The sequence below is a fragment of the Mustela nivalis genome (assembly GCF_964662115.1).
Source record: "Mustela nivalis genome assembly, chromosome: 3".
Taxonomy (NCBI): domain Eukaryota; kingdom Metazoa; phylum Chordata; class Mammalia; order Carnivora; family Mustelidae; genus Mustela; species Mustela nivalis.
In genome coordinates, this window is record NC_139022.1 from 31028667 (window position 1) to 31054118 (window position 25452).

Below are 25452 nucleotides of genomic sequence, written 5' to 3' on the forward strand. Positions count from 1 at the left end.
ATGCAAAGTAAATGAACAGGGAACATGGAATCCAGAAGCACCAGTGCCACTAAGTGAATGGATGGATATGAGCAAGGCCTGTGCTCCAGGTTGGGAGAGCAAGTAGTCCAAGTGAGAGCAGGAATTAGAGGTATTTCACAGAAAACCTTCAGGGATAACCCTAGCATGCTCTTCCTCAGGGGAGTGCTCACATTCTACTGTCATTTACTCTCCCTCCAGCTACTGAGCATGGCTGTATGTAGCTATCTTGCTCTTTCTTTTCTTCTTCTTCTTTTTTTTTTCTGTTTTTTTCTTGTTAAATATCAATCCCCAAACTGGATAACTCTGTGTGGCCTGAGGCTGGATGAAATGACCTGAAAATGTTGGCAGAGGCTGGTCCTTTGGTAGGTAGCAAGGAAGGACATGTCCAGGTCCCAAGGAGGAAAGAGCTGTGATTGGAGAAGGTGCAGCTTCTTCATGCTGGGTACATGCAGGAGTGACTCTCACAGAGAGAGGAGGTCACTCATAACTGGCTATTTTGTAAGGAGCTTCTTGATGATATTATATGGTATCTGTTGTTGTGGATCAAATTTGTGGAACAAATTATCCACAACTTAGTGGCTTAAAACAAGTGTTTATGTGCTTATAGTTTCTGAGGGCCATAATTCAGGAACAGTTTTAATTGTGTGGTTCTGGATAAGGGTCTCTCCTGAAATGGCAGTCAAGCTATCAGCTGGGCTGAACCTCCTGAAGTCTTGCTGGGATTAAAGGATTTACTCTCAAGATGACACATTTACATGATCAGCAGTTAATGTAGGCTGCCTCTGCTATCCTCCACATGGCCTCTGATTCCTCAGGACCTCTCCAAAATTCTTATGGTAATGAGGCCGAGAGAGGAAAGAGGAGAGGAAGATGGAGAGAGAGAGAGGAAAACAGAGCTGGAACAGGAGCAAGGCAGCGCCAGTGAACAGAGTGTTTATAAGACATAGATGCACTTTTCATAACAAAATTCTGGAATTTTTGGACATTCATTTATTGCTGCCATATTCTATTAGTCACTCCAGGGAAAGGGTTTAAACACAGACATGAAAATAGGAGAAAATGTTAGAGGTCATTTTAAAGTGTCTACCACTAACATATAGGGAGGTCAAGATTGTGTGAGTTTACACAGTGTGAAATGAGAAGTGAAAGAACATGGACATCAGAGAAATGATGCTAAGGTTAAGTGAGAAATGGATGTCAGAATGACTCTATGTCACATTGAGCAGATATTTTCTTCCACCTCTCATTTAATAAAAGACAAAAGTACAACATATTTGGGAATTTCCTGACATGAGTTCAAAATGAGCAAGTCATCTCATATACCTCAAGGAACTTACAATCAATGAAAGTGAAAGTAACTGAGCTTGACTGAGAATTCAGAAAGGAGACAGTGTGACAATAGGACCCCAGATGTCCTGACTTCCCTTCAGAAGGAGGTTGCTGAAACATAACTTCTTCAGATGATGGAGTCTGTCAGGATTTTCTTCAGGATGTCCTTGGTGTCATTGGCAACTATTTCAAGGAGGCATCTGTGTTTCCACTCTCTAAGGGAGTTGAAAACAAAGACACCTAACAGTGGGATACATCTCAGAATTAAACATAGGCAAGAGACTACATTACAATTCATGCAAGAAAATAGCCAGTCCCCTCTGAGGACAGTATTTAGATCTTGAGACCTCATAAGGGCCCTGTACTCCTCTATGGACTTCCCCATACTCTGAGCCAGCTGCTGGAGGGATTCATCATCTATACCAAAGAGCAAGTGGTAGGCCATCAGACTTTGCTCCAGATCATCTGCATTCCAGATACCAAGGGTGTCAAAAGACTTTGAGGCTATTTTCTTCCTGCAAGTGATCACTTTGTCATTAATGGCCTTCTTATAAGTGTGGGAGAGATTTTCTAGAGGACCATGGTACCTGGTGTCAGAAATGTCCCTGTGCAATGTACTCCTAAGCTTAGGGAAGTCATGCAATAAGGGGTCAAAGCTAGAGACCAGGAATATGTTGGGTTCACACACTCCCTCTTTTTGGAGATTTTCCTGGATATTCTCCTGAATATTCTTCATGAGTCGTTCCTTCAAGTGGGCACTTGTGTTGATGTCCCTGTCCAGCTTGGTCCAGATGATATAGAACTTCTTTCCCAGGTTCCGGATGACTTTTGCAAGCTTCACGAGATTCATGCTGAACTGTTCTGATGCAATGACGATGACAAGGTCATACACTAAACTGTATCTCCTGCAGATAGTTCCCCAGGCATTGGGTATCTGCCCCTATTCCGGGTAGGTCCCACAACACCACATTGGGAAAGTGGGAGGAAAAGTAACGAGTGGGAGTCTGGGTGGTCCTTACCACCCCAGTGGGAGCTGAGTCCTCCTCCTCCTGCCCAATTCCCTGTAGTGCATTAATGAAGGAGGACATGCCATTGCCAGAGTCCCCAGTCACTGCAATGTTCACTGGGGCACTGGATGCTGTCTTCAGGGTCTCCTTGACCACAGAGGCTACCTCCAGCAACTTCCCTCCTCCCAAGGCCTTTTCCACATTTATGGCAACCTCCTTAGGTAGGACACCCCAGCCCATATTGTATGGCTTATCAGAGGTGGAGGAGCAAGTAATGGGGTGTGAAGAGAGTGGGTGGGCTGTATCACATCGCTGAGCAATGGAGTGACCTGCAGAAATAGGAAAAACAGGGGAGTGAAGAGAGCCTGGCACATAGGATGGCAGAGGATTCATCATATTTGATAACCCAAACTGAGGGCATCAGATCCACACCCAGCTCCCTGCAAAGGTACTTAGGTGACAACAGCAAGCCTCTGGAAAAATGTTTGTTAGTTTGTCAAAAATTTAAACATATTCAACCATAGAAAATGAGGAAATCCTACCATTTGTAACATGTATGGACACTGAGGGCATTATGCTAAGTAACATAAATCAGACAGACAGATACTCCATGTTCTAACCAATGTGTGAAATCTAAAATTCAAATAAAATAATTCGTAGAAAAAGAGAACACATTTGTGGATTCAATTTATCACATGGTGAGAAGGTGGAATTGAAGGAAGTGTTCAAATGGTATAAGATTTCAGTTATAAGATAAGTAAGTCTAGGGATGTAGTGTACAACCTGATGACTACAGATAACACGACTGTATGATTTATAGGAAAGTTGTCAAGGAACTGTATCCTGAGTTCTCATCACATGGAGAACTTTTTCTCCTTATTCTTCTTTTTTTTCCTTTGATTGAGATGATGGATGTTAGCTGAACCTACTGAGGTAATTACTTCACAACATATATAAATCATGCTATGTGCCTTAAATTCATACAGTGATGTAGGCCTATTCTTTTCCAATAAAACTAATAAAATGATTTTAACAGAGTCACCAAATGACCCAGCAGTTCCATTCCTAGGTAGATACCTAAAAGGAATGAAAATGTACATATAGGTAAAACCTGCATGCAAATGTTTACAGCGACATTATTACAATAACCTCTCAGGGGGGATTCACACAGTTGTCCACCCACTGTTCAATGGATAAAGAAATGTGGTCTATCCATACAAAATATCACTATTGGGCAAGAAAAAAATGAAGTACTAATGAACCCCAAAATATTATGCTAAGTGAATGCGGACAGCCCATCAGACAATATATTCTGTGATTCTATTCATATGAAATGTCTGGAAAAGGCAAATCCTTAGGCACAGAAAATATATTGAGGGTTTCCTAGATTGGAAGGGCAAATGGTAGGAGGGAAAAGAGAGGTAGTCAAGAGGTACAGGATATCTTTTGGATAATGAACATGTTATAAATCTGATTATGATGGGTGTACAACTTTGTGAATATATTCAAATCTACTCAAAACTTTAAAGAGATGAATACAGAATGTGTAAATTATATCCCAATGAAGTTGTTGAAAAAAAAAGTAGGAAGGGTGCTCATTGAGGAGATGTGCACATGTTAGAGGCTCAGAGGAGACCACTGATGAATGCTCTATAGCTGTGCTACTAGTAGTCAGCTTCTCCACAGGTTATGGATGGAGGGGTTTGAGCAGAAGGATATTGTGAGGGTTGCTCAGTCAGGACCAGGCATATAGGGGTACTCCTCCACCCAAATTGAGTGAGCAGGATGTCCCACCAGGGATGTCCCCAGGCAGAAGCAAACTTGTGCAAACTCTCCATACTGTTCAATCCCAAGGGCCGACACATCCTCAATACATATGTCTTCAAGGTCAAGAACAATTTAATTGTCTTAGCAGCAATGAAAAGTGCGTTTTCTCCCATTTTTCATATCTTTCACCACTAACTGCATACCTAAAAAAATCCGTCTCTCACCCATTGCAACATTTAAGTTACACAAGCTTTCCAAATAATATCCTACTGATTTTTAAGTCAGTACTTATGTTTGTACTTGATTGTTTATCTTTGCTGTGATTATTGCTATAACTATTTAAGCTCTCCCGTGAGCTTTCTCTTGTAAGCTGAACCCTACAGTAAGATTGCAAGCATTTGTGGTGCCTGGGTGGCTCAGTGGGTTAAAGCCTCTTCCTTCGGCTCAGGTCATGATCCCAGGGTCCTGGGATGGAGCCGACATCCCACTCTCTGCTCATCGGGGAGCCTGCTTCCTCCTCTCTCTGCCTGACTCTCTGCCTACTTGTGATCTCTGACTGTCAAATAAATAAAATCTTTACAAAAAAAAAAAGATTGCAAGCATTTCATATGGCAGAATTGGGAAGGAGAACTGGCTGGAATTACCCACTGGACTCTCCTGGGGGCTACACACACAGTGCTGGCTGGTGGGCTTTCACAATCCCACAAGTTATGGCTGCTTGCTGTGGTAATTTCCCTTAAGACATCTACTATCTCTGTGTGCACAAATGCAAATTTTAAAACACTTTCTAACTCAAGACTGACTATTTGCTGAGGAGTTTTCTTGTACAGCCTCATTAAGGGACTCTCCTGATGCTCTTGGAGATAAGACCTCACATCCAAACACTCATGTTTCTGCTGAAAAAGACTGCAGTCCTGTCTGTAGGACAAATTTTTTTTGAGCTGTAGGAGCTATGGTGCAGCTTGTTACCCACCACACTGGCTTTCCTCTCCAATGGTGTGTCCCCCTTGCATGATTGCCCCCCGGAGTTCTCTGGATGCTTTCTTCCAATGAGGAAATTGCCAAGAGCCCTGACTGAGTTTTCAGACAGGCTTGGCCCATGGTAATGTGAATGTTTTCACATTGAAAACTGAGCCCCAATGTTCTGTCTTGTGCAGCAGGGAAGCTACCCACCTCACAGGACTTCAGGGAGGGCTTCATGCTAAGATCGAAGTGAAAGCCTGGGGAGGCCTGCCAGCAACTGCTTGGTAGATTCTCTCTCGTCTTATGACCTCTGAGGAAGGCTTTTCTCTGGTTCTTCTTATTCCCTCCACCTCTTACTGCAGTGTATGAAGATTTTGATCTGTGAGTCTGTGTGGGCAGGATGTTCTTCATGCCTTTTCTTGATTAATCTTCTCTGAGCTCTATTAAACAAGTGATAGTATTATTCCTGGTCACAGATCAAGAAACAGTGTCTCACAGATGAGAAACAAGCCTCAAATTGCATAGCAATGACTCAGGATCCAAGATATAAATTCACAGTGTCTTTCTGTTTCTGTCTGGACAGGAGAGGAGGACCATCCTAGTAAATGCTGAATCTCCAGCCCCAGGGGCTAAGGGTTGGCTGGATTATGAGATGCTTCTCCCAGGGATGTGGGTCCAATTATTGCTGTCAATTACCATCTACCTCTCCCTGGATGAACCCTTACTAATTTGGGGGAGAGAATGGAACTCAGTTCTCTCTCAACTCCCTTTCTCACTCCACATTAAACTCACTGATTCCAAGTGTGAAGAGAAATCCAAAAATGTGTCCCCACTTTTCGGAAAATGTTGCAGTGAACCCAACCCCCATTGGGAGTTAGAAATGCCCAGTGAAATGATCAGGAGATGCTGGGAGTTCAGAGGGAGGGAAGCTGATGGATTATGATGTGATCATGATCCCATCTGCTTGGGCACTAGAATCTCCTGAGGCCTATGCCCACAAAGTTCTCAGGGTCCTCCATCAGGAGAGTTGCAATAGGTCAGCAAAAATGGTGCCTCTTCCTGCAGGGAGTGGAGGTGCCCTGAGCTCGGTGAGGGGTAAATGACATGGTGGACAGGCACGCATGGCTAAAGCTGGCTAGAAGTCAGAAAGATGGAGCTCTGGGCTGGTTCAGGCTGAAAGAACATTCTGGAATAAAAAAAGTATCCCTTGCCCTTGTACTCAAAGCCTTCTTTAAGACCTCTATTATCCAGAATAGTCTCCATTCTTGTTTATGGGGTACATAAAAGTCCCTGGAGGCCTCAACTGCCATTATGACTCCAGGGAGAGAATGTCTTGGGTGAGTTCCAGGTTCACTGACTTGGTTGTGTGAAGGGCTTTCTGCTGTCCCTCAGCATGTTATATATTCTGCTTGCCTGTAAATTTGCCCTAGTATGGGATGGAAAAGACTGGATATCCTTATCAGTGTTCCTGTGGTGCCCAAGCAGGCCAGAACATAGGACCTGGGCTACAACCCTTGATTTCTTTTCCTGGTTTCTCTAAATCCCATCAGAACTTCCATATGTGCCCACCTCAATTTGACTTCCCAACTGTTAGGTCAATCAAAAAAACCCCTGTGTCTTCAAAAGTTTAAAGTCCCAAAAAGCCTTCTTTCATCCCACATTAGATGATTAGTATCATAAAAATACACATGCAAGTCTTTGCACTTACAGTAAATAATTCCCTAGATTCTAGTACCCTTAGTCCCCAGCAGGTATGGGACATACTTCTGTTAGATGAATGAAACACAATATACCATTGTATATCTTCTACTTATTTGTTGATGGATAATTTAACTTTGCTTCCTAAATCTGTCATCTGAAATGTTGAAGCCAGTTCTGCCACAGCCCTTCGGAAAGCAATTAGGGGCTGGGGCAGAGTATGACCATACCCCCACCATAAGGTGGGTATGGAAGGGGAGCACAAACCTATATTTTTCCAGACCATTTCTATGACTATGTCTGACTATGGACTTTTCACATGTCTTCTCAGCTGAGCCCCTGTGCTGGACCCTATTGAAGGGGGGTGATCGAGGTTATGAAGCACCAGCCACAGCTCTCCTATTACCCACTACCTGCTCATTTGATCTCTGCCCTGCACCTGGTGCTAGAAAACCTCACACATGGGACCTTCTCGGGATCCTTTTAGGCATGTGTCCATGTGTCACTACCATTGCAGGATGGCACAAGGGTAACTCCAATAAGCTGTAAGTTATTCCAGGAGCGGTCAGTGCATATGTGTCTGCAGGACACTGAGGCTCAGATTACTGACCCAGAAGCCATCATAGACAAGTCCAGGTGCAAGTGCCTTCCTTCTTGTAGATCCTACTCATGCTAAACCTCTGATATTCCCTTTCTAAAGAGAGTTTGAGGGTCTCTGAGTAAAGAAACATAGGCCTTTATGGAAGGAGCCCAGGTAGCAGATTTAACTAGAGAGGGCAGCTGTGCTTGCAAAAGAATCAGACCCTAGGAGATCTTTCAGCCTTCTGAATGAGATCAGCAGTGATAGATTCATTTCACATTAGAACCAAGTACACACTCAACACACATGCATGCACACATATGCATAGACCTGAAGAAAGAGTTTACCAACAGTCTGTCTACTCTTTATTTTAACTTACTGGATTCTATTGCACTGGGTAAATTTTATTTTGAACTCTTGTTATAATGCATCAGATAGATTTCATGACCTAAGAAGCAGAAAGGAAAACACTCATTAATGGACTTCCAACGTAGGGTCCTATATAGTTTGTACCATGCCCAATGATCCCAATGATCACCAAACTAGAAATATAAGGCATCAAGGCCATTTGTAGTTTGAACCCAACATGGGACAAGCCCATATTTCCCCCATTTTATCATCATAGGGAAAGGGTGAGGGAAAAATATCAATATATTGATTTATTCTAGGAAAGTATAATAAACATCTGCGTCATCAGTGGGTATGAAGCACAAAAGGACCTGATCTGGGAAGAGTATTTCAAGAGTCCACCTCACTGAGGTGAAGGATGGAGTTGGTGTCCACCAAGGGGGATAGTTTTTCCAATGCCAGATACACATGTGCACTGTTATGCATTGTCTAAGGTCTGTTAGACCCTTTGTCCCTGAAACCCCACCCCCACTCCCTAAATCTACAGGAGGTCAAGGCCGTGTTCCAGTTAGACTCTCCCGACTCCAGGCTACCCCCCTGAAATTGTCATTGTCCTTAAATACTACTTAGACCCTAAGAGAATATGAATGACAAATCTTCCTGTCCTTTTCCAACCCCAGTGCTGTGAACATGGAGGTGATAACCCCATTACCTCCACACTGGAGGGCTGGATAGGTTTGCAGCAACCAAAGAGTTAGGGTGCTGTTTTGTCCCTGAAGAATATTCAGAGAGGGTCCCAATGGTGAGTACTCACTGAAATGGGTAATCCAATCCCCAAGCTCTTCTTCTCTGGTGTCAGACTCTATCTTTCATGTCACAGTAGGAGGGTTACTAGCCAAGTTGGGTTGTAGGAGCCCTCTCACTTACCTGCTCCGGGAAGCATTGTGTGACTACTATCAAGAAGGTATCAGTGGTCTTCCTGGAAGTTACCCCTCCCTGGGGAAGAGTCCAGCCCTGAAGAAGAGACCATTCCCTCTGAGACCATGCAAAACGTGTTCAATGCCCAGGATTCTCTGTAAGGAAAGAAGAGAACTGTGTTGGGTTGGGGTGTCCTAGGAAGAGCCTAGAGAGGAAGGAAAAGGAGTTAGGAAGGTGAAAGTGTAGGGCTTTCTGTTCCGGTGCCTAACCTGCTCAGAGCAGTGTAATTTCTGGATCATGGTTGTGGCAAGATCTTAGCCCAAATGCAGGGAAACCAGGGGTGGTTGCTTTCAATTTCTATTCCTGGAAATCACACCAGTTCTCAAAAAGGGGTAGAACCAGTTTCACATTCTCCATTCTGGAGTGTAGGACTCCTACAGCATTAACCTGAAGCATGTCAGGATTATTTGAGCACCTTCAGCAGGAAAACCCAAGGAAGGGTAGGGGTGCTCTGTGACCAGCCCCACAAGATCACTGTCTATATTCTCCTCTAGGATTTTGATGGATTTCTGTCTCACACTGAGGTCCTTCATCCATTTTGAATTTATCTTTGTGTATGGTATAAGAGAATGGTCACGTTTCATTCTTCTACATGAATTGAAGAGACTGTCTTTTTTCCATTGGGTATTTTTTTCCTGATTTATTAAAGATTCGTTGACCATAGAGTTGAACGTCCATTTCTGGGTTCTCTATTCTGTGCCACTGATCTATGTGTCTGATTCTATGCCAATACCAAGCTGTCTTGATCACAGTTTTGTAATATAGCTTGAAGTCAGGCAACGTGATATGCCCAGCTTTTAACATTCCCTTAGTGATTCAGGGTATTTTCTGGTTCCATACAAATTTTAGGATTAATCCAGCTCCTTGAAAAATGATGGCATTTTTTATATGGTATAGGGATGGCCTTGAAAGTGTAGATTGCTCTGGGCAGGACAGACATTTTAACAATGTTTATTTTTCCAATTCATGAGCATGGGATATTTTTCCATCTTTTCGTGTAAAATAAAGAAGACACAAAAATATTTTAGCCGTTCTGACAAATGGTAATACCTCATTGTAGTTTTGATTTGGATTTCCCCATCCATCCCTTCACTTTAGATCAGCAAGTGTCTTGAAGTCTAAAATGAGTCTCTTGGGGTGCCTAAGTGGTTCAGTCAGTTAACCAGCTAACTTTGGCTCGGGCCATGATCTTAGGGTCCTGATATTGAGCCCCACATCAGGCTCTCTGCTCAGTGGGGACTCTGCTTCTCTCTCTCGCTGCTGCTCCCCCTGCTTGTGCTCTCTCACTCGTGCTCCCTTTCTCTCTCAAAGAAAGAAAGAAAATCTTTATAAAAATAATAGAATAAACTGAGACTCTTATAGGTGTCTAATACATTTTTTAATCCGTTCTGATACACAATGTCTTTTTTTTATTTCTTTTCAGCATAACTGAATTCATTGTTTTTGCACCACACCCAGTGCTCCACCCAATACATGCCCTCCCCCAACCTCCCACCCCCACCCCTTCAAAACCCTCAGATTGTTTTTCAGAGTCCATAGTCTCTCATGGGTCACCTCCCATTCCAATTTCCCTCAACCCCCATCTCCTCTCCATCTCCCTATGTCCTCCATGCTATTTGTTATGCTCCACAAATAAGTGAAACCATATGATAATTGACTCTCTCTGCTTGACTGATTTCACTAAGAATCATCTCTTCCAGTCCTGTCCATGTTGATACAAAAGTTGGGTATTCATCCTTTCTGATGGAGGCATAATACTCCATAGTGTATATGGACCACATCTTTCTTATCCATTCGTCCGTTGAAACGCATCTTGGTTCTTTCCATAGTTTTGCAACCGTGGCCATTGCAGCTATAAACATTGGGGTACAGATGGCCCTTCTTTTCACTACCTCTGTATCTTTGGGGTAAATACTCAGTAGTGCAATTGCAGGGTCATAGGGAAGCTCTATTTTTAATTTCTTGAAGAATCTCCACACTGTTCTCCAAAGTGGCTGCACCAACTTGCATTCCCATCAACAGTGTAAGAGGGTTCACCTTTCTCCACGTTCTCTCCAACACACGTTGTTTCGTCTTGCTAATTTTGGCCATTCTAACTGGTGTAAGGTGGTATCTCAATGTGGTTTTCATTTGAATCTCCCTGATGGCTAGTGATGATAAACATTTTTTCATGTGTCTCATAGTCATTTGTATGTCTTCATTGGAGAAGTGTCTATTCATATCTTCTGCCCATTTTTTGATATGATTATCTGTTTTGTGTGTGTTGAGTTTGAGGAGTTCTTTATAGAACCTGGATATCAACCTTTTGTCTGTACTGTCATTTGCAAATATCTTCTCCCATTCCATGGGTTGCCTATTTGTTTTGTTAACTGTTTCCTTTGCTGTGCAGAAGCTTTTGATCTTGAAGTCCCAGAAGTTTATTTTGGCTTTTGTTTCCTTTGCCTTTGGAGACATATCTTGAAAGAAGTTGCTGTGGCTGTTATCGAAGAGGTTACTGCCTATGTTCTTCTCTAGGATTCTGATGGATTCCTGTCTCACATTGAGGTCTTTTATTCATTTCGAGTTTACTTTTATGTACAGTGTAAGAGAATGGTCGAGTTTCATTCTTCTACATATAGCTGTCCAATTTTCCCAGCACCATTTATTGAAGAGACTGTCTTTTTTCCACTGTATATTTTTTCCTGCTTTGTTGAAGATTATTTGACCATAGAGTTGAGGGTTGATATCTGGGCTCTCTACTATGTTCCGCTGGTATATGTGTCTGTTTTTATGCCACTACCATGCTGTCTTGGTGATCACAGCTTTGTAGTAAAGCTTGAAATCAGGTAACGTGATGCCCCCAGTTTTATTTTGGTTTTTCAACATTTCCTTAGAGATTCGGGGTCTCTTCTGATTCCATACAAATTTTTGGATTATTTGCTCCAGCTCTTTGAAAAATACTGGTGGAATTTTGATCGGAATGACATTAAAAGTATAGATTGCTCTAGGCAGTATAGACATTTTAACAATGTTTATTCTTCCGATCCAAGTGCATGGAATGGTCTTCCATCTTTTTGTGTCTTCTTTAATTTCTTTCACGAGTGTTCTGTAGTTCTTTGAGTACAGATCCTTTACTTCTTTGGTTAGGTTTATTCCCAGGTATCTTATGGCTCTTGGTGCTATAGTAAATCGAATCGAATCTCTAATTTCCCTTTCTGTATTTTCATTGTTAGTGTAGAAGAAAGCCACTGATTTCTGTACATTGACTTTGTATTCTGCCACATTACTGAATAGCTGCATGAGTTCTAGCTGTTTAGGGGTTACCCAATGTCTTTTGATTAGAGTGTTATGTTCATTAACATTCAAAGTAGTTATTGATAGATATGTATTTAGTACCATTTTATAACTGTTTTGTCATTAGTTCTGGTGATTTTATGTCCTTTCTTGCTTTTGTCAGTTTTGGTATCTCCTTTGCACTCAAAACTCTTTGGTCTGAGGACACCTGAGTGACTCAGTCAGTTAAGTGTCCATCTCTTGATTTCAGCTCAGATCATGATCTTAGGGTCATGAGATTGAGCCCTGGCTGCACTCTGCACTAAACATTGAGCCTGCTTGAGATTTCTTCTCTCCCCACCACCCCTGCTCCTCCCCACCACTTGCATGTGTACACACTGTCTCTCTTTCAAAATAAAATGAATTTTTTTAAGAAAGAAAATTTTAAAAACACTTTGGTCTGGCCACATAGCATTGGGGTGGGAGGGGGTGTGCTTGTCCTCATGGGGTAGGGCCTCTGTACTGGGACCGAGGCTAGCTGATTGAGAAGGTCAGTCTCACCAGAGTGCAGCAGGGTAGGGCTTGGTGTAAGCAAGTTAGGCTGCCAATATCAGCCTTGTGGTGCTTCCAGCAGTTGGAGCTGAGGTGGGTGGGAGGGAAATGGTGCAAGGAAGGGGGAATTGTAAATTGTTTCAGGAGAGGCATCTGTGTGAACCCTTCAAGGTTATGCTCCAAGAAAAGTAAACAATCTCTCCCTTGTGTGCCCCAAGCATTCTCAAGATCCCTGTTTCCAAGCTGTCTGACCTGGGTTGTTTGCCTGCCTTCTTTCCAGAAGAAGCACAGCCAAGCTTTCTGTGCTAAAGCCAAGCCTGCTGTGCTGTTTAAAACTGCAGACTTTAAGCCAAGCTAGTTGCAAGAATTCATAATATATAGCCCCTCTTATTTTCCAAGTCAATGGCTGTGGGATAATATTCTCCTGCTGTGTTCCCCCTATGTGGTCCTCTACTTCTCTCTCTCTCTCTCTCTCTTTCTTATACACATATGACTTCTCCACATCCATGCCCCCACCCTGTCATCTGCAGCACCCAACATCCCTTTCTCCCCTAAACCATGACTCCACACTTCCTACCTTCTTCAGTGCGGCCTCTTCTCTCCCTTTAGTTGACCGTCTTCAGGTCAATTCCTGGGATATTCAGGATGACTTGATAGTTATCTCATTGGGTTCATAGGATGAGGGGAGCCTAGGGTCCTCCTGCTCACTGCATGCTTCCTCTCCCCAAGCAAGTATCCTTAATAAGAATACATGCAAATTTTTTCAACAAAATATTAGCAAACAAAATTCAACATCATATGAAAAGAATCATACATCAGGGTCAGTGGGATTTATTTTATTTGTGTCCCAAGGGATGCAAGCTTAATTTCACATGAGCAAATCAATGTATATAATATACCACATAAATGAAATAAAGGATAAAAATTAGATGGTCAACTCAGTTAAAGCAAAAAAAAAAAAAAAAAGACAAAATTAAATGTCTTTTCATAAATAAATGTTCAGCAAATTGTGCATAATAAAAGCCATACAGGCAGGCCCCCCGCTAACATCATACTCAAAAGTGAAAGGAAGAAATCTTTTCCTCTAAGATCAGGAAAAAGACAAGGATGCCTTGCCACACCATTCTATGCAAAATAGTCCTGGAAGTTCTGGTCATAACAATCAGGAAAAAAAAGATATAAAAGTCATCCACACCACAAAGGAAGAGGTAAACCCAAAGATTTCACCAAAAACTTGTTCAAAGTAATGAGCAAAGTTAACAACATTTCAAGATACAAAATGAGTATATAAAAATCTGTTGAATTTCTGTACACTAAAAATCAACTAGCTGAAAGACCAATTAAGAAAACAATTAGAATTATGCAGAATGAGGGAGTGGTTGAGTCGGTTAAGCACTTGCCTGAAGCTCAGGCCATGATCACAGTGTCCTGGGATAGTCCTGCACTGGGCTTCTTGCTCAGCAGGGAGCCTGCTTCTCCCATTGCCTGCCATTCCCCCTGCTTGTACTCACTCTCTCTCTGGCAAATAAATAAATAAAATCTTAAAAAAAAAAAAAAAAGAATTACAACAGCATCAAAAAATAAAATAAAATTCCATCCATAGGGGAATGGATACAGAAGATGTGATTATATATGTATATAGAAAACATACAGTTTATATGTATATGGAAAACATAAAATACCTATATATAAAGTAAATACTATTCAGCCATTAAAAAAGAATGAGATATTGCTGGGGACATCTGGGTGGCTCAGTTGGTTAAGCATCTGCCTTCAGCTGAGGTCCTTATCCCAGGGTCCTCGGATCAAGTCCTGCATCAGGCTCCTTGATCAGCCCGGAATTGCTTCTCCTTCTCCCACCCCCCCCCCATTTGTGCACTCGCTCGCTCTCTCTCTCTCTCTGACAAATAAATAAATTAAATTAAATTTAATTTAATTTAATTTAATTTAATTTAATTTAAAAAAGAGTAAGACCTTGCCATTTGCCACAACAACATGAATAGAATAAAATGCTAAGTGAAATAAGTTAGAGTAAGACATATATACCATATGACTTGACTCATACATTTAACTGTCCCTCAGAACAATGTATTACTTAAAATATAACCCATGGGAAATTCTGCTAGTTACCAAGCATGTTTTTTTATTTTTTAAGATTTTATTTATTTATTTGACAGAGAGGCAAGCAGAGAGAGAGGAGGAAGCAGGCTCTATTCTCTCCACTAAGCAGAGAGCCCGATGTGGGGCTAAATCCAAGACCCTGAGATCATGACCTGAGCCGAAGGCAGAGGCTTTAACCCACTGAGCCACCCAGGTGCCCCACCAAGCATGTTTAGTATAGCCTCAAGAAAAACACATACTGGCAACAGACCTCTGGGGGAGAGGACGATATACAGCCCTGAAGCCGAGCAGAAATGCCCCCTGCTTCATTTTTCCCTTATCTCCCCTTTCCCCCCACCAAGAGCACCTGTGGCTAATTAGGTAAGTCCTTCGAATGTGCTTGCTCAACTATAAACTTTATAATGCTTGAGCAAACATATTTTGCCTTCCTTCTTGTTTATCTATAAGACATAAGACTAATGTTTAGCCTTCTTCCGCTCTTCTGTTAATTACTGTCTATATCTAATAAAAACGGAACTGAAAAGTTGTTCAGGGCAACGGTCTTTTCTACCGTTGTCCCCTGCTCCCTTTCTCTTATAGCTGACTTGTTTGTGCCTCATCCTTCTCCCATGTGCCATCGGGAAGCAACAATACTTGGAATTTAAGAAACAAAAGAAACAAAGAAAAAAGTAGAAAAAGAGAGATAGAGGGAGAGACCCTGAAACACAGAACAGAAACTGGTGGTTCCCAGAGGGGAGGAGATATCCCAGATATCTGATCTATATCTAATATATATATATATATATATAACTTGTGGTTTAATATATCTATCTATATAATATATCTATCTATCTATATACAACTTGTGGTTTAATCGTGATATGTGTTTGTGTGCATACACATATATATTTAATAGTGATATATATACATATATATATGATGTAATATTGTTCAGTTATGAAAAAAAATAAAATCTTTCTACTTGCAACAACATAGGTGTACCTTGCAGGCTTTAGCTAAATGAAATAATTCAGAGACTGACAAATACCGTATGATACCATATGATCTCACTATTTGTGGAATCTAAAAAGCAAAACAAAACAAAAAAACCCTAAAACAATGAGATCCTGGCTAAAGAGAACAGAAAATGTTCTCTGGGAGGTAAACTTTCTGAGTTTTTGGATTTCCAATTAATGCCTTTATTTAGAGCTTACTTTCAATAAATAGTTTAACTGAGTATAGGATTCTGAATACATCATTTCATCTTAGATCTCTGAAGATCTATCTCCTTCCAGCATGCCATGTTGCCAATAAAAAGCCCAGTGCCAATTTCATTTGCATTCCTTGGATGGTCACCTGGTTGACTCCATGGAAAATCATAGAACTCTTCATCCCTGGGGACTATGTCAGAAATGTCACAAGGGAGTGATGACCTAGAGCACATCCATCAACACTCAGCATTCAGAAGGCTCCTTAAATGACAGCTGATGTGAAAAGGCATGGAGATGCACATTACCAAGTGGGAGAAACCAATCTGGAAAGGCAACATACTACACGATTCCAACTGTGTAACATTCTGGAAAAGGCAAAACTACAGATTCAGTAAAAAGATCAGTGGTTTCCAAGGGTTCAGGGGAGGGAGGGACAAGCCAGTGGAGCACAGAGTCCATTTAGAACAGTGAAACCACTCTGTGTGATGTGGTAATGGTGGGTTAATGGCAGATAAATTATACTTTTGTCAAATCCCATAGAATACACAGCACCAAGAGGGAACCCAATGTTAACTATGGACTATGGACGTGGAGGGAGAAAGATGGGGTCAGTTTGGGTTCATGAACTGTAGGATGGTGTGAGTTGTTAACAGTGGGGAGGCGGTACTTGTGTGAGGGCAGGGGATACACGGGAACCCTCTGTACCTTCTGCTTAATTTTGCTATTTACCCAAAACTGCTCTCATCATCTAATGAAAAAGATGATGGCTGTTGACATTGTTCTTCAGCTTTGACATTGTCCTTTGGTACCTTTTCCAAGTGTAATATGTGTTCAGCCGTTAGCTTCAGTAGGATATATATGATATCTCATATGTACATATACACAGAATAAAGAAAGATATAAAGGAATGCCAGGGTGGCTCCGTCAGGTGTCCAACTATTGGTTTCCGCTTAGGTCAAGATCTTTGGGCTCCCTGCTCAGCAGGGAGTCTTCTTAAAGATCCTTTCCCTCTTCCTTGCCCCTCCCCTGATTGCAGGCACTCTTTCTCGGACTAAAATAAGTAAATAACTCTTTAAAAAAAATATCATCATGCAACATTTAAAAAAAAAATCTAAATATAAATACCTGTCAACTTCCAAAATTAAGAACAGGAATGTTTCTTATATAAGTGAATATTCCTACACAATTAATCCATATCCTGTCTCTCCATATCTCTTCTCAGACATACAGCCATATCTCTTCTCAGACATACAGCACCTTCAAATTTTATCTTTTTTTGCTTCCTTCCATTTTTACCACTATATGTGGTTCCTCAGAAAATTATTTGTCCTTGGTGGGTGTCTTAGAAAAATATAATTATTTTGTGTGCCATCTTCTGCAAGCTGCTTTTCATTTACAATTGTTTCTATCACATGTGTTTTCCATTTTGCAAAGATAGAACATATTATCTATTTTCTGTCAGTGGGCACTTTGGATTGGGGTTTTTTACAGTTGTTTCTTTCTATTCAACACAGTTCTGCTACAAACATGTTACACATGTTTCTTGGACACCTGTGTAAAGCCTTCTCCAGAAATAGGAGAGGAATTGGTGGGTCATAATATTCGAATGCTTACACATTGCACAAAAGGAAGAGAATGCATTGCTTAACAAAGCAGCATTAAATTTCCCATCATTCAGGTATTTTCTGTAAGTCGGTATTTTCTGTATGGCTGTCACTGCTGGAGAGTTGAGAAGGACCTGCCTGCCCTTATACTCAAATGCAAATTACACTTAAAAGTTGGTGCCTGTAAACCACCATTCCTGTCTCAGGAGGTTACATGGTGTCAGACCACATCTGTCTCTGAAGCAGCTTCCTGCTTTAAGCTCTGCAGGATCTGCAGGCTCAAGCTTTAAGCTCTGCAGGATCTGCAGGCTCAAGCTCCTGGGTCTTCTCTGAATGATTTAAGTTAAATTCATTGTATTTCTAGATCACATCCAAATAAATGAAAATCATGAAACATTAATTACTAAACATACATGTCTCTAATTTTGGCTCCTTTATTACTGAGAAACTAAAGATAAATGTAAGTACTGTTGGTAAACCTTTTTGGTGTATTGTATGGGAAGATCATAGTATTTTAAAAAAGGATAGGTTTCTGGCGGTTTACAGACCTGTACCCCTGGGGATAAAAATATATGTTTATAAAAAATAAAAATTTTTTTTAAAAAAGGATAGGTTTCTAGAAAAAAAAATGTGTATTTATAAACTTCCCATCTCAAGAACAGAAGACTGGTCTAACACACAGATAACAAGTGCTTACTTGTTATCTAATTATATATTTATATAATGTTACTTAGTTATAACTAGAAATTAAAGCTTCTAAGTGTTCAGACCTCTAATGTGTGTGGTAAAGCTACTAAAAATTAAAAAAGGAAACATCTCTGAAAGAAAGAAAACTAGGTTATGTGCTTTTGGTTAAAAAAATATATATGGACTGGAGAAACATTTTTTTTGAGGCAAAAGAAAGTTGTAGAAATACTATAAAAATGAACCTTTAGAAAGGAATTTATTCATGGTTGGGACTGACAAACATTACAATGAATATGTTCTCATAGAAAAGTAAACTGGTGTAAAATTAGAATTTGGATTCCTATATGTTAAAAGGACAAAGATTTGATGGTTATTTTAAACATCTGATCTACTTTTGGTAGTCGGTTGAGAATGTTAACCCTTCCATTTTAAGTGATCTTCCTAGAAAACAAAGATCCTGTGTATTATGTTGCATTTCCATGGGTATATGTATTCTAGAAATTATGTGGAATTCCTGGGAATTTGATACATCCTAGTATAATGTTAATGCTTGTAATTATTCTCTTACCTTCTGAAATTGCAGTCATCAAAACTGAGGCTCCCACTAACAGGACTGAAACAGAGTACAAGGAAACTGCCTCCAGCTGACTTTCATATGCAAAGGCAGCCAACAAAAGAATCTATAAAGAACGTGACACATGTGGACAACGTCCATTCTGCCTCTCTGCAAAAATGTCTGCTCGTTGTGAGATTTTTGCCCATTCTAATGCCAGGGTAACATGGCAACCCTCTGCTTCCAAACCAGAGAAATATAACATGGGTAACCAATGGTTGTAAGTTGAATGAACAGTCAGGGATTTATGGAACACAAGACAGCGGCCGGATTCTTCCTGACTCACTAGCAAATACATTTTTTGTTGTTGTTGTTTTATTTCTTCACCCATTATAGTATATTTAAGATGACTCAAACTATTGATACATATTGGAGGGAAGACTTCTATAAAATTGTGGAAGTCTACCAGCAATGTCTGACTTGTCAGGCCCATTATCCTGGAAAAATTGTTTTTGCCCTCAGAGGACTCACATCACCTCCTTTGAGAGACATTTGAACACCCACAGGTGGTCTTCATTCAGCTGTCACCTAGCCTGAGTCATCAATGTGTTCTTCTTACTGTATGTGTGTTTTCCAGTTCAGTTGAAGTTTGCCCTGCTGCAAAGCAGGTGCCCTCCCAGTGGGAAAGGAACTGTCAATGATTTTTCTTTTTCTCTTCCTCTCTTCCTTTAAAAACATTTCCCTTCCCACAGCTCAATAGAGCCCCTTTCTGTTTGCTAGATAAGATATTGCCTAATTCATGAATTATATAATAAAGCTAATGATCCTTTAAAATTAATTTATTTGAGGGGTACCTGGGTGGCTCAGTGGGTTAAAGCCTCTGCCTTTGGCTCAGGTCATGATCCCAAGGTCCTGGGATTGAACCCTACATGGAGCTCTCTGCTCAGCAAGGAGCCTGCTTCCCCACTGCTTGCCTCTCTGCATACTTGTGATCACTGCCTGTCAAATAAATAAATAAAGTCTTTAAAAAATTATTTATTTGAATTGTGTCATTAATAGATAAATCATGCATTGTCTCCCCCACAGAAAGGTAGTTAGGCATGAGATGGGGAGTAGGGGGTGTCTGATCAGGAAGCTCTTGGGGAAAAGCCCCATCCACTAATACCCCAGACATTCACATGATCCTTCTGCAGTTCACAGGAATCAAGTTTGTCCTCCAACCTCCCTCTGAAAATCTCCCAAATAGTTAAATGCTCTAACTGGCTCACAGCCATCCACCAGACACCCTGCCCCTCAGCCTTTCAAGTCCATAGCACCCGAGATCATGCATCCAGTCTCTTCCAAGCTTAGACATACAAATCTGTGATTTCTTGCTTACCAGTTCCTGGAGGGAAAGAGACTCCCGGTGTCAGCGTTGAGCTCTGAATGTGTCCCTGGGCAGCTCAGGAGATGCTGAGCCTGGTGGATGTGCTCCTTGCAGCCCCCAGCAGGAGCTCTGCTCTGCTCAGACTGGCCTTACACTGGAACAGGTCCTGTGTGCTGGTGTGGTCACTGAAGAAATTAAACAGCTGATGGTCATCTGAAATGTCTTCACTTTGTGTGAGGAGCTGGCAGGACTTAAATCATCTGTGGCCTCTGCTCCACCCCCACAGGAACCTGCCCAATAGTAAGAAGCAGTCATCACATGGCAGAGCCCTGCATTTCCAGGAATAGAAAGTGAAATCAAAGTTGAAAGCTCCTTTTCCGAGAAACACAAACATTGTTGGGAAGAGAAACTGAAAGGCACCGTGGCTGTTGATATGATGTGCTTTGGCATTGTGAGTGTAAGAGAAAGACATGGGATCCCAGTCAGCAGGCTTCTCAGTGACCCCAAAGGACACCCTAACCAGCCCCAGGTTCCTAGCCAGGCAGAATCTGAATCCACATTCAGAGAACACAGGACTGCTTCCTGGGAGAATGACACTCATGCCTCACCTGTTGGCCGTGGACAGCTCAAACTCTACAGGGAGTGAATCTAATGAAGAGTCTATCTAGCCTTGTCCCTGGTTCCTGGCACAGAGCTTCAGAATCCCTGGGAACAATTGTCAGTTTCTACTTTTATTTTACAGTGTCAAGACTAGACAACCTGTTGGATTTCTACTTTCATGAAGTTAGTTACAACAGATAGACCTAAAACCTTGCCGTTTGAAAAAAATATATTTTTTTTGTATTTGAAAATATTATGTATCCTCTCTTTAGGGGTGTAAAATGCTCTCTTGTATCTCTTCCCAATTAACACTCTTTTTAATTTAAAAAAAAATCCCTGAGGATTTCCTGACTGTTGGAAGCTGACTTTGTTTGCTAATGAAGTTATTCCTGGTAGGATCCTTAATTGCTTCAGGTCAGTGGCTGGTCACCAGGAAACCCACCATGTGAACAGAGAGTGGAGGCTCAGGGCCAGCTGAACCTCTGGGAAGGAGAAGTGGGTAGACACTGAGTTCAATTAAATAGCCAGTTATTTAAGCAATCATGTCTTTGAAGTGAACATCAACAAAAACCCTAGACACTAAAGCTCATTCAGCTTCCTAGTTATGTTTGCATTGATGTTCTGGAAGGTTGCATACTCTGGCTCCATGGACAGAGCATGGAAGCTGTGTACTCCCCACCAGAACCCACCCTATGTGCATCCTTTTAAATAAAACTGGATTTGTAAGTATAACACTTGCCTGACTCATGTGAAGCATTCTGATCAATTAGCAAGTCTGAGGGGGTTACAAGACCCCTCTAATTTGTAGACAGTTGGAGATCCAGGTGACCTAAGGATCCCCCCACCCCCCAGTGCAGCTGGTGTCTGAAGTGAGAGTAGTCTTCTGAAGGACTGAGCCCTGAAACCTGGGGAGTCTTTGCTAACTCTGCATGGTTAGTGCAGGAATTAAAAGACAGTATACCCAGTTGGGGTGGAAACTGAATAGGGAGTAACCTTGTGTCCTGGGGAGCCATAGTCTGGCTTTTGGTATTTTTGTTTAGTTTTGTTTTTCATTTATTTGTCGAAAAGACATCAGCTATGTAGTTTATGAACCAAGAGCTATAAGATGTATACAAGGCACACAATGGCCATTCTTCAAGTTTCTGTACCAGAGGGGACCCTGTCATCTTTACAGGTCCCTTTAAGGAATATAGGAAGAAATATGCACATTTGTTTTCTCCTCTTGACAAAAATAGCAGCACTCCCTACACAATGTCCTGTACCCCAGGTTCTCCATTTGCTATTTGGTAATTGTCCTAGATGAGCACACTCAAGGCTCCACCTGTTAAAAATATTTTTATTAACGTCTTTTCAAACAAACATCTGGTAAGAAAAATAGCTGAAGAAATAAGACTTATATGAAATATAGCTCAATGAAACTGTCTTTCTAAAAAAGAAGGAGAAAAAAATGGAATGAACCATCCGCCCAGTAAACTGCTGTGACCCCTGCAAACAGCAGTTCTCTCCTCTAACCTGGAGCTTATATCCCTCACACACCCACCAGCTTTTGATTAAAGGATAATTAACATAAAACATTACACTAGTTTTAGGTGCACAGCACTGATTTGACAACTCTATACATTACTCAAATCTCTCCACAGTAAGCGCAGTCACCATCTGTCGCCATCCAACATTGTTACAATATTATTGACTACATTCCACATGTTGTACTATTCATCTCTGTGACTTACTTTATAACTGGAAGTGGGTACTTCCTAATCTCCTTTACCTATTTTTACCTTCCCCTCACCCACCTCCCCTCTGGCAACTACCAGTTTGTTCTCTGTATTTAACAGTCTGTTTTGTTCTCACTTGTTTGCTTGTTCAGATTCCACTTATAAGTAAAATTACGTGGTATTTGTCTTTCTCTTTCTGACTTATTTCACTTAGTATAACACCTTCGAAGTGATCCATGTTGTTGCAAATGGAAAGCTCTCATGTTTTATGGCTGGGTAATCCATTGTGTGTGTGTGTGTGTATGTGTGCGTGTATACACACGTATATTTATATATACACACTTCATCTTCTGTGTCTATTCATCTATCAGTGCACACCTGCATTGCTTCCATATCTCGACCATAGTAAATAATGTTGCAATACACATAGAGGTGCAGATACTTTTTTGAATTAATGGTTTTGTTTTCTTTGTTTAAATGCACAATAGTGGTGTTACTGAATTTTATCTTTTACTAGATTTCATCTGTTATGTATTTTTAGTCTTTTGATGAAAGGTCACACAGTTGCCCATGGTGGTTGTACCAATTTACATTCTCACAACAGTGCCTGATAATTCCCTTCATTCTACATCTCACCAACACTTGGTGTTCTTTCTTTTTAATAGCCATTCTGACTGATGTGCGATATCTCACTGCAGCTTTGATTTGCATTCCCTGATAATTAGTAATGTTGATCGTCTTTTCGGTGATTGGTATCGGTATTGGTCATCTGCATGCTTTTGCTTGGGAATTTCTTGGGAAGGAGTTATGTCTACTCAGGTCATCTGCCCATTTTAAAATCACGTGTGTGTGGGGGGGTGTGTGTGTATGTTGAGTTGTGTAAGTTCTTTATAACTTTTCTATAATAATCCCTTATCAGATCTATTATTTGCAAATATCTTCCCTTTTATGGACTTCTGTTTTGTGTTTAGTTTCCTTCCCTGTGGAAAAGCTTTTTATTTTCTTGTAATCACAATAATTTATCTTTGCCTTTGTTTGCCCTGCCTGGAGAGACATTTTTGTAAATATGTTGCTGAAGGAGACATGCAAGAGATTACTGCATATATTTTTTAAGAGATTTGTGGTTTCACAAAATAGAGGATCATAGGGGAGGGGAAAGAAAAATAAAATAAGATGAAATTAGAGAGGGAGACAAACCATAGAGACTCTTTTTTAAAAATAAATTTTATTATTTTTAAAACTTTAAAAATTTTTTTAAAGATTTTATTTATTTATTTGACAGAGGGAGAGAGTGCACAAGCAGGGGAGTGGCAGGCAGAGGGAGAAAGAGAGAATCAGGCTCCCTGAGGAGCAGGTGAAAGACCTGCGGATCCCCTTACCCAAGAATTCAACACTGCCACAGGATGCAAACAGCAAGAGGTTCTTTATTGTTACGCAGGTGCCTGCGGGTGGTCAGCGCGCACCTGCGGGTGGTCAGCAGCTCCTGCTAGCTGAGCACACCAGGCTGGGGTGGTGCAGGATTTTTATAGACAGGTACAAACAAGTTTTGGATGGGACAGAGCTGATAGGCTGACAATTTGAACATTAAAAAAAGGCATACTTGGTGTTAGCGGATTGGCTTTGGAAGACCCACATTCTGGCCAGTCATCGCTCAGATAGTGTACAGTAGAGGATACGGATACGTGCTGAACCGCACGTTTTCGGCCTTGGTATGGGAGACAACCCTTATCAGCGTACGTTCTGAACCACATGTCTCTGGCCTTAGTGTGGGGGACTTAGGAGTAGGGGGAATTCTTAACAAGGGAAAAGTATAACTTTATTTGATTACACAGTGAGCGAGGGTTTAAGCAATTTTTCATTTCTTAGCAAAGCATTAGAAGCATTATTATACAGAAGCCAGAAACAGCCGGGTTAAACACAGATTTTCGCTATTTGTTATCCTGTTATGCTGCTTGCTGACTCCCTTACCTATCGTCAGCTGGCTACAGTTTCTCAGTTAGCATAAGCTGGTTATAAAAAGAATGTTAAAACTTATAGGCTATAGTATAATTCTGACCTGGGGTCCTTCACAAGGGGACCCATATCAGGCTCCATCCCTGGACCTCAGGATCATGACCTGAGCTGAAGGCAAATACTTAAGGGATTGAGCAACCAAGACACCCTTTTTGAAAAATTTTTAGAAGATTTTATCTATTTTTTTGAGAGAGAGAGAGAGAGCACAGCAGTGGGGACAGAGGGAGAGGGAGAAGCAGGTACCCCACTAAGCAAGGGACCAGACACTGGGCTTATTCCAGGACCCTGAGATCATGATCCAATCAAAGGCCGATGTTCAATTGACTGAGCCACCCAGGTGCCCCAACTATAAGAGACTCAACTAGGAAACAAACTGAAGGTGGCTGGAGGGGAGATGGGTGGGGGATGGAGTAACTGGGTGATGGGCATTAAGGGGGGGGCACATTATGAAATGAGCACTGGGTATTATATGAAACTGATGAATAACTGAACTCTACCACTGAAAATAATAATGCACTATATGTTACTTAGTTGAATTTAAATAAAATAAAGTTAAATTTAAGACAAAAAGCAATGAATTGTACATCTTTATTTTTTTTATTTCTTTTCAGTGTATAGGAGTGTACCAGAATTCATTGTTTATATTTACATTGTTTATGTACCACACCCAGTGCTCTATGCAATACATGCCCTCCATAATACCCACCACCAGGCTCGCCCAACCTCCCACCCCCTGCCCCTTCAGTCTCGCATGGTTCGTCTCCCCCTTCAATTTCCCCCAATTCCCTTCTCCTCTCCATATCCCCATGTCCTCCGTGTTATTCCTTATGCTCCACAAGTGAGACCATATGACAACTGACTCTCTCTGCTTGGCTTATGTCACTCAGCATAATCTGCAGACCCATCCATGTTACTACAAAAGTTGGGTATTCATCCTTTCTGATGGAGGCATAATACTCCATAGTGTATATGGACCACATCTTCCTTATCCATTCGTCCGTTGAAGGGCATCTTGGTTCTTTCCATAGTTTGGCGACTGTGGCCACTGCTGCTATAAACATTGGGGTACAGATGGCCCTTCTTTTCACTACATCTGTATCTTCGGGTT

The 25452-nt window shown here is 41.3% G+C and overlaps 1 protein-coding gene across 1 annotated transcript in view; it reads right to left on the bottom strand.

The window, feature by feature from the left end:
- Nucleotides 1-1250: 1250 nt before the first annotated feature.
- Nucleotides 1251-25452, bottom strand: part of LOC309861488 (immunity-related GTPase family M protein 1-like) — a 68987-nt gene continuing 44785 nt past the window's right edge. Inside the window, 9 exon segments of the mRNA XM_082724437.1 lie at nucleotides 1251-2240; nucleotides 2242-2626; nucleotides 2629-2686; nucleotides 5298-5527; nucleotides 7745-7813; nucleotides 8641-8786; nucleotides 13073-13232; nucleotides 13896-14013; nucleotides 18666-20306. Coding sequence (XP_082580563.1) covers nucleotides 1478-2240; nucleotides 2242-2626; nucleotides 2629-2686; nucleotides 5298-5498 — 1407 coding nt within the window. The 5' untranslated portion in view covers nucleotides 5499-5527; nucleotides 7745-7813; nucleotides 8641-8786; ... (1 more) ...; nucleotides 13896-14013; nucleotides 18666-20306 and the 3' untranslated portion in view covers nucleotides 1251-1477.